Here is a 14,479-nt window from a genome sequence, read left to right on the forward strand (position 1 = left end):
TTGGCAAACCGAATACAACAATATATTAAAAAGATCATACACCATGATCAAGTGGGATTTATACCAGAGACGCAGGGATGGTTCAACATCCGCAAATCAATCAACGTGATACATCACATCAACAAAACAAAGAATCAACACTACATGATCGTCTCAATAGACGCAGAGAAGGCATTTGACAAGATACAACATCCATTTATGATAAAAACTCTCAATAAAATGGGAATAGAAGGAAAATACCTCAACATAATAAAGGTCATATATGACAAACCCACAGCTAACATCATACTCAACGGGGAAAGACTGAAAGCCATTCCTCTGAGAACAGGAACGAGGCAGGGCTGCCCACTCTCACCACTCCTGTTCAACATAGTACTGGAGGTTTTGGCCAGAGCAATTAGGCAAGAAAAAGGAATAAAAGGAATCCAAATAGGTAACGAAGAAGTGAAACTCTCACTATTTGCAGATGACATGATTGTATATATAGAAAACCCTAAAGAATCTGTTGGAAAACTGTTAGAAACAACCAACAACTACAGCAAAGTTGCAGGGTACAAAATCAATCTACAAAAATCAGTTGCATTTCTATATGCTAATAATGAACTAACAGAAAGAGAGCTCAAAAAGATAATACCATTTACAATTGCATCAAAAAGAATAAAATACCTAGGAATAAATCTTACCAAGGAGGTGAAGGACCTATACAATGAGAACTACAAGACATTATTGAGGGAAATCCACGATGACATAAAGAAATGGAAAGATATCCCATGCACGTGGATTGGAAGAATAAACATAGTTAAAATGTCTATATTACCGAAAGCAATCTACAGATTCAATCCAATCCCAATCAGAATCCCAATGACATTCTTCACAGAAATAGAAAAAAGAATACTAAAATTTATATGGGGCAACAAAAGACCCCGAATAGCTAAAGAAATCCTAAAGAAAAAGAACAAAGCAGGAGGCATCACAATTCCTGACTTCAAAACATACTACAAAGCAATAGTAATCAAAACAGCATGGTACTGGTACAAAAACAGACACACAGATCAATGGAACAGAATTGAAAGCCCAGAAATAAAACCACACATATACGGACAGCTAATTTTCGACAAAGGTGCTAAGAACATGCAATGGAGAAAGGAAAGTCTCTTCAATAAATGGTGTTGGGAAAACTGGACAGCCACATGCAAAAGAATGAAAGTGGACCATGTGCTATTGCCATTCACAAAAATTAACTCAAAATGGATCAAAGACCTGAAGGTGAGACCTGAATGGCCAATAGGCACATGAAAAGATGCTCAACATCACTAATCATCAGGGAAATGCAAATCAAAACAACACTAAGATACCACCTCACGCCCGTTAGAATGGCTATAATCACCAAGACAAAAAACAATAAATGTTGGAGAGGATGTGGAGAAACAGGAACCCTCATACACAGCTGGTGGGAATGCAAATTGGTGCAGCCTCTATGGAAAACGGTATGGAGATTCCTCAAAGAATTAAAAATAGAGATGCCCTATGATCCAGCCATCCCACTACTGGGAATCTATCCAATGCACCTGAAATCAATAATCCAAAGAGGCTTATGCACCCCTATGTTCATTGCAGCATTATTCACCATAGCCAAGAAGTGGAAGCAACCTAAGTGTCCCTCGACTGACGATTGGATTAAGAAAATGTGGTATATATATACAATGGAATACTATTCAGCCATAAAAAAAGACAAAATCGTCCCATTTGCAACAACATGGATGGGCCTGGAGCGTATTATGTTAAGTGAAATAAGCCAGAAAGAGAAAGACAAACACTGCATGATCTCACTCATATGTGGAATATAAACCAACACATGGACAGAGAAAACTGGACTGTGGTTACCAGGGCAGTGGGGGTGGGGGGTGGGCACAAGGGGTGAAGGGAGTCATACATGTGGTGATGGACAAACAAAAATGTACAACCCAAAATTTCACAATGTTAGAAACCATTAAAACATCAATAAAAAAAAAATAGCAACAATAAACCATTACATGTTAACATAAAAAAAAAAAAAAAAAAAAAGAGAAGGGAATCCAAGCATGCCACTATGGAAAATCATCAATTCACAAAGGAAGGCAGAAAGAGAAAAAGACAGGAACAAGGGACCTACAAAATAGCCAGATAACAATAAAATGGCATTAATAAGTCCTTACCTATCAATAATTACTCTAAATGTAAATGGATTAAATTCTCCAATCAAAAGACACAGAGTTGCTGGATGGATACCAAACCAAGACCCAACTATATGCTGCCTACAAGAGACTCACTTTAGCTTTAAGGACACACACTGGCTCAAAATGAAGTGATGAAAAAGATATTCCATGCAAAGGGAAACCAAAAGAAGGGGTAGCTATACTTATATCAGACAAAACAGACTTTAAGCCAAAAACTGTAACAAGAGACAAAGAAGGTCATGTCATTATTCCACAATAAAGGGTCAATTCATCAAGAGATAATAACAAGCATAAATATATATGCACCCAACATTGGAGCATCTAAATATATTAAGTAAATAGTAACAGGAGAAAGGAAGATAAACTCTTGGGCTCAAGCTGCCCCATCTGACCTAGAGGTTCCATGGAAACAGAATTCTGAAAAAATATCAAGCATCCTATTGAATCCTGTCATTGCGGCAAGAAAACTAGTGGCCATTTTGCAAACAGGACAGATGACCTGGGAGTATCCTCAGAAAACCAAACCAGAGGAGCCAGACTCAACAGACCTTGGGAAAACTGGTGTCAAGCATTGAGAAGAATTTAAATTTTTACAGAAGACATTCCCAGGTTTAGGGCATTTGCCTTCAATTCTGTAGTGAATTATACTCAATTCTATTTGCTTAACTGGTTTTAATGCTCAATTTTAATTCATTTCCCCCATACAAATGCTGCCCAATAGAAACATGTGAGCCACATAACATAATTTAACATTTTCTACTAGTTTCATTCAAAAAGTAAAAAGAAAAAGGTAAAATTAATTTCAATAAATTTTAACTCAATGTATCTAAAATGTTGTTTCAACATGTAGTCAATATAAAAATTACTAATGAGATATTTTATATTCTTCTTTTCCTTCTAAGTCTTTGAAATCCACCGTGTATTTTACACTTACAGTATGTTTCAGTTCAGACTAGCCACTTTTCAAGTGCTCAAAGGCCACACAGGAGGGCTGGTGAAACTTATGCAGGGCCCAGGATTAGACAGTAACAATGTTTCAGTGTCCACTTCCTAGTTTGGGTGGTCCTGTTACAGTGATGTAGAATGCCCCCGTTTGTAGAATTACTCAGTAAATTATTCGAGAGTGATGTCAGCAACTTGTTCTCAAATAGTACAAGGGGAAAAACTTCTTTGTACAGTACCTGTGACTTTTCTGTAGGTGTAAGATTACTGCAGGAATTAACTGCAGCAACATATCCACGTGTGTGGCACAGGGCTTGGGGCATAACAGAAGCTCACCAAACACTGGGGACATTACGATTTCTGCTACCACCCCCAGGACAGGCAATTGGAGAAGGCCTTCCTTCCCTAGGACCTGAGCTGGCTTCCTCCACTTGAGGGCTGAACGCTGAACCAAGAAGGCACCAAAGAGGAGCAGAGCAGGACGGACCCTGAGAGGAGGACAATGAAACACTCTCCATTTTTATAGTAAACCTCACGATCAGTAATCTCTGAAGCATATGAAAGTTCTCAAAAGTACCCCACACAATTTTAAATATTTGACTTCTAAATCTGCTTTTCTTCAAAAGCAGCTTTTAAAGTTGTTTAAAAGTATTTAATTTGCTTTGTTTAGTTGCTGCCGTTACATTATTTTCTATTATTTTTCACTGCAAATGAACTCTACGTGTACTACAATAAGGCTTTGTAAAGCTACCTGGAAACCTAATCAGTACCAAAAATATTAATACATGGAAATTACTCCTGAGTTTCAAAACCTAACAAAACTTGTACAATACATCTGATTTGTAACATGCAGTGTACATGTGAGCGTATTAAGATACAGTGCATTTTACAATCTTGTGCTGCACAACGTTTCAGTCAACAATGGGTCACACATATGACGGTGCTCCCATATGATTAGTCTCGTGTAGCCCAGGTGTACCGTAGGCTATACCATCTAGGTTTGTGTGAGTACACTCTGTGATGTTCACACAATGACGAAATTGCCTAACAACACATTTCTCAGAACATATCTCCATCATTAAGTGACTCATGACTGTATTTATAAACAATTTATAAATAACTTAATGTCTAAAATAAACACATTTCTACTTTCACATCTTTTTTTCCGGTAAAGGATTTAAGAATATTCTCTAAAATTGAAAGCTTATGTAGAACAAAACCCTGACATAATACAAGTCCTGGCCTCTGTGACAAGGAGTATCAAGAGGTTTTACTAGTCATTAAAGGAGTCCCACTTGGTAGGGAGAGGTCTTCACCTAGAAGGAAAGGTTTGGAGATTTCCATCAGAAAACCTTGACAACGCTCCAATATGAAAAATTATACCTGCACCACTGCTATAGCTAGGAAATCAAAGTATTTTAACGCCAAACATTTTAGTTTTCTTTAAAATATCTCTTAAACCCACACCCCAGAGAGAAGTGCTCAAGCTGCGCCATTGTTTCGTCCCTCCCCTCTGAGCCTGTTTTACCAGATCAAATGAAAACCCAAGAAAACCTAACCCATTTAACCATGTCCTGTCCCTCCAGTGACAGCGATTCACTGCAGAGGAAGCTGCTTTTCAAGTCAGAAGTAGACAGAGAGAAACAATAAGGAGATGAGAACTAGAAAAATAAAACACTCGTGTTCCTCACTTAAAACAGCACAAATGGGTATGTTTTAGGACAAAAATAACTAAGAATAAGAAAAAAAGTTACCAGGAAATGAATTTCTTTGTTTAAAGTGAAGCCAAAGAAATACGGAATTTCAGGAATAAAATAGTTCTGGAAACAAGCTGCTCCACCAAAAGCCGAGAGGCTTCACATGTGTGCCTGCTCCACATGTGACGGGCTGTGTGGCCCATACTCGTGGGGCTTCTGGAGAATCTGAGACGTGCCTGCTGGCCCCAAGTAGCCTTCGTGCCCCCCCGCGTTAACACCTTGAGCTCAGGAGCCAGACAGAAGCTGGGACCCAGGCCTGGGGTGTGAGACCTCGGCAAGGTCCTTAGATCCCTGAACCTCAAGGTCTTCAGCAGGGCCTCCGAGAGCGGTGGGGAGGTTACAGGAGACGGTGCATGGGAAACATGGCCTGGAGAGTCAAGCTGCCACGGCTCTCCTGACTGCTGTCGCTGCAGAACCATGGGCCACCTGGGAAAGCAGACAACCTGAGGACCCGGCCCAGCAACACTGCTCCACACTGAGGAGAACCCAGCCAGCCAGACCCGTGCCAACAGGCGGCCAAGGCAGGCAGGGCTGCCCCACGGCCTCAGCAGATCATCTGTAAGCCACTCCTTGTAAGCCCTGATTTCTAATGTTCTTTTCTTTTTCTAACAGTTTCGTGATGTCTCACTGAGTGCTGTCTGAAGTCTTCACGCCCCTCCAAAGAGTGAAAAGTACTCTTCCATCAGCAGCAGTGCATCACCTGTCTCCTCTGTCCACGGCCCCAGCCACCGGGCAGGAAAGCCTCTGTAACTTGCGACGTAGGCCCTCTCATTCTCCACCTCCTGCTCTCCAGACAACCGCCTGCACTTTCTTCCACTGAGCTTCACCCATTTTGTAGTCAATTTGATTCAATTCAACCTGAATTCTAACCCTTATCAACTGATTTTCATCCTATGACTAATATAACATCATTCCCTCATACATTCATTAATGTGTCACAGTGAATATATTTAAACACCAGAGTCTATACTTCTTAGCAATTGAATTTACATCGACAGACTTAGGCTGTCAAAAATCAATCAAACTAAAGATATTTTTTATGAAAAGCACAGAACAAGGTATTGATAGAATGAAGGCCAAAGTGACTTACTGAGCCACAACTGAAATCTAGAAAAGAGATGGATATGATATGATATGAATTTTAAATCAACATTGAGTAAAAATAAAATCTTTATGCATCACATTATCATTCACTGAGTACAGATATTAAAAAGAAGATGATGACCATTCAATATGGAAATGTTTGTAAGACTACAGCTAATCATGTTTGAAGAATCCAATTTTCTTAAGTCAAATATGTATTTTCTTCAGGTGAAGCACTCTGTTATTTTATCTATATCAAGAACTTCGTCTATACAGAAAAGGCCTATTTCCTCATAATTATCTTCATGAAGTTCATATGTACTGTTTTGATGGTTTCCAAACCAATTTCACGGTCTAGAATATATCTATGGCATATACCTGTAAACATTTTAAGTGATATTGTTGATATCTGATTTCTACATGATAATTTGGAGTTGCCAATTTAATTTTATATTCAAAACCTAAAATCCTCAGCCTGTATATTGTAAAATTATCACCTCATTTCCTTAAAAAAAAAAAAACCAAAATCCGTAACTCTTTATGATAAAATCAATTTCAGTGACTCCCCAGTTTAACTACTAAAGTTTCACTGTGAAGAAATATTATAGCATATGTTCCCTTTTATTTCTTTCACAGCAATTTAAATGGAAACAATATTCCTAGCAGAAGAACATCCAGTAATACTAGGATCACAAACATCCAAACTAAAAATACTTTTATCAGGTGCAGAATTTCAGTTAAGGGGGGATTCTGAATAGCATTTTTCTAACAGGTTTAAGGTATTTGTGAGGAAATTGCACCATCTAGCTACCAAAACAAGAAATAATTTGAAGATCTATTCAGATCATTGGAGTAAAAGAGAATAACACTGAAATCCCTGACCTTCATATAAGAACTTAGCTAACTACTATTCGCTATATAATATTTACTTTAATTATAACGTAACATGTTTGTGATGAGATCGTTTTATCCATCAAGAGGCATTCAGACACAACAGGTTCTTACATTCCCACAAACGCTTCTTTAAGACAGTCGTCCATAATCCCTGTGGACATCTGGCTGCTGCACTAGGCCCTTCCTGCAACTTTCCTCCAGGAGAGCAGTAAGATGCACACGTGCAACACGCCAAGCTCTCGTCTGAAGAGACATGTGGCTCCAGCACTCAGTTCACACGACCGAGACGGTGATGAGAGCAAAATTACTAAAACTCTAAATGAACTGAAAGAGAAAGAAATCTACAAAGAGAAACACTGAGTCTATTTCAAAATAAGGAATTTAAATGAAAAGAAAAAGCATCCGAAATTTACATTCAATTAGAACAGATATAAAATGAAAAACCGAGAGAAGATGTAAAAGGAGACTGAAAAGCCAGGAATGAGCAAGATTTCAGTGGCACTTGAAAGCGAGGGAACCACCTTTGAAATTATTACTATTACTATTACTATTACGGACTATTACTCTAAAGCATCTTCATTTATAAAGTTTAAAAAGCAAGTATTTTTAAAGCATAAGAAACACTGTAAGAAAACTGCTTTTCTGGTTGTTTTTCAAAAACTTCATAAATCTGAAGGAAAAAAATGCTGGCATGAGCTAATATCCTATTATTAAAGAGTTTATATTTCCTCTTGAAAAGAGAGCAAATAAGTCAGGATAATGAAGAAAATGCTCCAAGCAATCTGATTCACATATTTATTCTATAATGTATTATTCAAGTCCATTAGTACAATAAGAAATGGCTTTTCTTCCAACTAAACTTCAAAGACAGCCTGGAGAGATGCCCAGATTACAAATATGTATTTCCTTAGCATTGAAAAAAATGCTCCCTCCAAAAAAATAAAAAGTACAGAAACTAAGGGCACACTACAATTTACGTCAAAGCAGAGAAAACATCTACCATTTGAATTTTTGAATGAGATAGTGAGAAGGTAAGCGATTAATATTATGGTTAATACGTATGAACCAATAATGAGGACAGAAACAGCCTACACGATTTGAGAAGTCCACAGTCTTACAATCGCCTCTCCATGAAATCAACATGGGTGTATTGAAGCCTAGACCCAAAATACAGAAAGTAGACACACTCTGCAAGCACTCTGAAACATTTATAAAAACCGACCACAAACTAGGCCACAAAGAAAGTCTCAATTCCAAATAATTGGTATCATACAGACCATATTCTTTGAACATGCAATAATATTAGATATTGTCAATAAAAAGACTTTAAAAACTCTCATGTTTCAAAGCTAAAAAGCAGACCTAATAGTCCATGTGTTAAAAGAAGAAATAACAACAAAGTACTTCATATTAAAATTCACGGAATTTTTAATATTTAATATTAATTTAATAGTCAAGGAATTTAAAATTCAAGGATAAAGCTTAAAGAGAAATGTATAGTCTTAAATATATTTATGTTTATTTTTTTTCCTCCCAAAGCCCCAGTAGATAGTTGTATGTCATAGATGCACAGCCTTCTAGTTGCTGTACATGGGACGCGATCTCAGCATGGGCAGAGAAGCAGTACGTCGGTGCGTGCCCAGGATCCGAACCCGGGCCGCCAGCAGCGGAGCGCACGCACTTAACCACCAAGCCACGGGGCCGGCCCTATATTTATGTTTAAAATGACAAAAAGTAAAAATAAATGAGCTAAATGTTTAACTCAAGAGGCTACAAAAAGTAAACAAAGAAATTAAGAGGAAAAATAAAGAGCAGACATCAATAAAATGAAAACAAAGTGAACATCTACAAAACCAAAAGTTGCTTCTTTGCTAGAGGGTGTCTATTTCAATAGTTTTTTCAAAGTCTCATCAAAGAAAAAAAAAACGCAAAATTGCTAGGAAAAAAGGAAAATTATAACTATAGATACATTTTTAAAATCATAAAAGTATACTTGAAACATCTTATGCCATGACTTTGTAAAAGGTGAATGAAATAAACAATTTCCAACCCCCATTTCTGATCTCCCTCTGACAGCACAGCTTCCTGCCACCCCGTGCAGCCTATATGCGGTAGACACGCTGATCCAGAAACCCTCGGCCCCTAGCCAGGCAGGCAGCCCCCTCCACTTACCCGTGTGCCTTACAAATATCATCATTTTCTGAGCGTGCCAGGCAGTGAGAAAATTTGGCAAGTTCTAGTCTGTGTTAATGGAACCCTTGACTGTTAGCTAAGCAAACTGATGCCTGGAATAAAGATTTCACTTCATGGTCCCCTTAGTGACAACGATCTGGTCGATATAATGAAAGTGGAAGTGGTATGCACAACTTCCAATAAATAGCCTAAAAAAGACGGGGTGTGCCCTTGTCCTTTTTCCCTTTTCCTCCTTCCTGCTGGCTGGAATGCAGTCCTGAAGGCTGGAACTGGGGCAGCAATCTTGACCCATAAGGTGCTCTGAGGCAGTGAGGTCACGCATGTGGAGGAATGAGGCAGAAGGCATCTGGGTCACTGCCACCTCCAGACTCTGACTCATGAGCTGAAGCACTTTCTACCTCCTTTAAGCCACTATTGCTTTAGATCTTTCCTTCACTTACAAGTAAAACTAATCCTAACTGATTCAAATATTAATTACCAAAAGAAACAAAAAGAAAGAGAAAAACGGAATATACTTCCTAAAGAAATTGACTTGGTAAACCAAATAGAAAGGATTAGTTTGAGAGAATAGAAAAGCTAACAACATTAAGACTTCAATACTAAGAAAGCAATAAGAGGAGGAATCAGCAATGGACAAAATAATCATTAACCACCAAGGAAATGCAAATTAAAACCACAAAAAATTTTAAAAACTGGGGGCCAGCCCGGTGGCGTAGCAGTTAAGTGTGCGTGCTCTGCTTCGGCGCCAGGGGTTCGCAGGTTCGGATCCCAGGTGCGCACCAATGCACCGCTTCTCAAGCCCTGCTGTGGCGGCGTCCCATATAAAGTAGAGGAAGATAGGCAACGAATGTTAGCTCAGGGCTAATCTTCCTCAAAGAAAGAAAAAAAAATTTAAAAAACTGAGCATACCAAGTGTTGACGAGAATGTGGAGGAACTGAGACTCTCACACACTGCTGGTTGGAATGGAAAACAGTACAACCACTATGGAAAACAGTTCAGTAGTTTCTTAAGAAAGTAAACATATGTTTACCAAATGAGCCAGCAGTCCCACCCCTAAATATTTGCCCAAAGGAATGAAAGTATTTGTTCACACAAAGACTTGTACATGAATGTTCACCACCACTTTATATGTAATAGTCCCAACTAGAAACAACCCAAACGTTCACTAGCTGGTAAATGGACAAACACACTGTGGTATATCCATACAATGGACTACTACGCAGCAGTAAAAGGGAATGAACTGTTGATACATGCTGCGACATGGATACATCTCAGATGATTATGATGCATAAAAGAAGCCAGACAGAAAAAGAGTGCAGTCCATATGATTCCACCCACATACAATGCCAGGAAATGCAAACTAAAGGACAATGACAAAAAGCAGATGAGTGGTTCCGGGAACTGGGGAGCTGGTGGGAGGCATGGAGAGAGGTTGGTGGGAGGGATTCTGAAGAGCATAGGCCACTTTTGAGGGCAATGGATATGTTCACTGTCTTGACTGTGGCTGGGACAGCTGTGTGGAAACAGACTTTCATTCTATTGGGAGAATAAATGGGTACAGCCACTTCCAGGAGTAATTTGGCAGTATCTGGCGAAATTGAAACTTTGCACGCCCTCTGCACAGCAATTCCAAGTCTGGGCACAGACACTAAAGCAGGGTTGCAAACTACATCCCCAGGCCAGGTTCTGTTGCTGTGAATGAAGTTTTAGTAGGACACAGTCACACACATTCATTTACTGTCGTCTATGCTACAGCTGTTTTCAGGCTCCATCAGCAGCATTGAGAAGCCGCCCCAGAGGCTGCGTGGCTCACAAGCCGGAAATATTTACTCCCTGGCCCCTTACAGAAAATGCTGGCTGACTGCTGGTCAAGAGAGACAGTGGCTGCTGTGTGCCAGGAGACACATAAAGGAGCCCACGGAAGCACTGTTTACAACTGTTCACAACAGCGAAAGGCTGAAGAACCCTAACTATCCATCAATAAAGGAATTAATAAACAAATAATGGAACACCAGTCATCAATTAAAATGAAGCAACTAGATCTACAGTATCAAAACAGGGAGCATCTCAGAAACATAATGTCGCCTGAAGAAAGCAACCCGCGTAATAGAGCAACAACAAGATAACGTTAAGAACCCACAGAACAGTGCCAAATACAAATCCAAGTGAGAGTCACAACAAATTCATCTGAGTGGTCGCCCTAGGGAGAACGGGACTATGGCATGGTCAGAAAGGACTCTCCCTATACATTTTAATTTCTTTTATTTTAAAAAAATCTAATGAAGATGTTTTCAGAAGACCAATAAGCTACATTAAATCTGATGTTCGTGAATACACTGCAGAAAGCAGGGCGAAGGAGCCTGCTAACGGTTCCCTACTCAACTGTACCACACACCACCCGACTCTGAAACACTACCTCACTGTACTTTTCTAAAGCAGCAAATGTTCACCAAACAAGGACATTTTCTTCCTTTTATCTTCTAAAGTCAAAAGATCGCCTACTCTGAAATTTACTCTTCAGAGGAAACTTTGAAACACAGGCCTAGTGTGCTTTGCATAAAAAACACAGCTGTAAAATTCAAACCCACTGAAGCTTCAAAGGTTACCTACGTTAACAGCCTGGAGACACGAACCTCGCCGGGGCCCCAGGACAACTCCACAGGCATGTGAAAGGACTGTGACACGTTACAATTCCACAGCAACAGACACCAGATGCAGAAAGGCTTTTCTCCTTTCAGAAGAGCACACAGTGGTGCCGTCAAGCAGGGCCCTTGGCAACGCTCTTGTCCTGTTACTGCTGTGAAAAGAGCTCCCTCTAATGTTGTCTCAACTGCACTCCTCATTGGCTGTTTCAGGCCATGTCTTCCACAAACCAGGACATTTTAAGCAGAATTATCTAAAACAAATAACCATTAATTCAATGGGGTGGGGGGGCAGGGGTGTGTGTGTGCGTATAAAACTTATTGGAATTGTTGGCTGCTGATAAAACTAATCATCCAAGAAACTCTGTTATTAAAACAATAAATGAACATTTATTCTTGTTTTTAAAAGCGGCTATAACAGAAATCTAGCTATGGTACCTGAGGCACACGACCTGGCCGGCAAGTATTCACCCCAGGTCACGGGCCCAACAAAACCACATCACACAGCTGTAAGGAAGACTCCCCAGAGGCCAGACACAAATAGCAAACGTATGTACAAGCCAGGCTTGAAAACCTCCTCATCTCTTATTTTGCAGTCAGCCAGGCCAGGTGCCAGCCTGCCCACTCCGTAGGCAGGGAGAAGGGATGGACGAGCTGGGAAGGGGACAGCCATGGGGTCAGAGAACAGGCCTTTGGCCCTGACTCCTGAGCCCCCAAGCTAGGCCACTGCTCCACCCAGGACAGGACTGGATGGGGTCCAGTAGGCAACATCACACTGAAGAAGCCCTGAATTTTCTATCCTCCCAACTAAGGGGGCCAGTGGAGAGGGGACTTTTAAACATAATAATCACAATATTTGAAAAACGCTTCTCATTTTAAAAGTAAAAGTATGAAGCAGACCGCTGAAACACCAGTGTCTACAGAAACTGCTCCATTACCTTCTCTCCAGGTTTGGGTGGCTGCTGCAACTTCTCATAATCTTTCTTGGTCTCCAGAATTTTTTTGACAAGTCCTCCTGTTGAAAATCAGTGATTTTATGTTAAAGTTATAGATTTAATGTTATTCTCTGCCCTAAGAAGCTATTCTGTTCTAAACGGGTGGAGGGGTAGGAAGAAAATCAAGTTCTTTTTCTTCCTCTTTCTATATTGAAAACAGCTTCAAATAATCTTTATGTGATAAAAAACAGTCTACAAGAGGCAGAATTGCTTCTAAGTACTAATACTTCTTTTATATTGGGACAAGTGTCATCAACTTCTTTAAAAAAAAGGATTACTCATGGGCTAAATATCTCATAATATTTTAAAGAAAACTTATTTTAATAAGTTTTACCCAAATATTTACCAAAATATTGTTTTACCCAAATGTGCATCAATAGGAAACTGGCTGAATAAACTCTGGTACATCCACATGGTGGAGGATGATGTAGCTACGAACAGGAATGAAGACTATTTGTCTACAGTGCTATGGAATGAATGCCAGCATATACTGTCAAGTTAAAAAGCAAGATGGACAAGTGTAGATATTGATAAATACACACACACACACACTCACACACATGCATTTACTTATATATATTTTTAAAATGGAAGTGGAAGCCATATTTTTTACTGTTACCTATGCGGGAGGAAGAGTGTAGGGTGGAGAAGGCAGGGATCAAAGCCACGCATCTCTGAATATACCACTGACCTTGGAAATGTGAATATTTTACAGAACTAAAACAAAATTAAATCAAAATTTTCAATGCCTAAAAATTGAAACCAAAATGAAACTAACAAACTTAATTGGCAAACACAGTCTAACGGAGAAGAATTATTTTGTAACTTTAAAAGAGAGTAATTGGCTGACACCCCTAGTGGGATATACGCTAAGCACAAAAAGGCAAACAGACCTACCAAAAAAGTCCTCAAGTGCTTTCAGTAATCATAGTTGTTAATGTCTGGTGGTGGTGTTCTAAAATTGCTATGTGTGCACACACTGTAGGATAAAGCAAACAAACAGCTGGTGTTGGGAGCCAGGATTTTTGGCATGACATAGAGCTGCTCATACTAAATCAAAGAACTTAGGAAAAACCCTACAATCGTAAAGTTGAATTGGAAATACCAGTATGAACTTGGGACATATTTTCCTTTTTCTTTTTTTTTTAATTTTTTGTTTATTGCAGTAACATTGGTTGGGACATATTTTCTTATAAAAAAAAATATATAAGAAAAGCCCTAGAAACAATGACCAACCCAGAAGCGATGCACAGCCAGGCTCCCTGGAGAAATGGAGGATTTCAGATATGGGGCAGGAAATATACAAAATGAGCCTGAAACATCTTGTCATCCCAGAAAACAAGAAAGCCACAAAGTCTACTGGGATGTGTCAAAATGCCCCCAGAAGATAACTTGCATAGGCTCCCAGTGGGAAATTTGAACATTGACAAGAAAAATTGAGATGGATTGAAATGAAACAAACCAAATATGTTAAAAAAATAAAAAAAAAAATAAAAAAAAAAAAACACAGGGCCAGCCCCCGTGGCCTAGTGGTTAAGTTCGGCACGCTCTTCGGCGGCCTGGGGTTCAGTTCCCAGGCATGGACCTGCACCACTGGTCTGTCAGTGGCCATGCTGTGGCAGCGGCTCACATACAAAAAGAGGAAGATTGGCAACAGATGTTAGCTCAGGGCGAATCTTCCTCAGCAAAAAATAAATAAATAAATAAATAAATAGATAGATAAATAAAACATGACTTCATATAGCTATCAAAACAA

The 14,479-nt window shown here is 39.4% G+C and overlaps 1 protein-coding gene across 9 annotated transcripts in view; it reads right to left on the reverse strand.

Annotated features, from left to right (window-relative positions):
• The window catches only part of IFT54 (intraflagellar transport 54), a 61,453-nt gene that overhangs the window by 17,216 nt on the left and 29,758 nt on the right, over nucleotides 1-14,479 (reverse strand). For 7 of the 9 annotated variants that reach the window (XM_087424613.1, XM_087424610.1, XM_087424608.1 and 4 more), the window contains one exon: nucleotides 12,667-12,743. In XM_087424613.1, the coding sequence (XP_087280739.1) occupies nucleotides 12,667-12,743 (77 nt within the window). Of the gene's footprint in view, nucleotides 1-11,696; nucleotides 11,983-12,666; nucleotides 12,744-14,479 lie in introns of all 9 variants that reach the window. The other 2 variants (XR_015550063.1, XR_015550064.1) reach the window with 2 other exon arrangements.

Source organism: Ceratotherium simum, chromosome 37 (assembly GCF_057802395.1).
Source record: "Ceratotherium simum simum isolate JZ-2026a chromosome 37, ASM5780239v1, whole genome shotgun sequence".
NCBI lineage: Eukaryota > Metazoa > Chordata > Mammalia > Perissodactyla > Rhinocerotidae > Ceratotherium > Ceratotherium simum.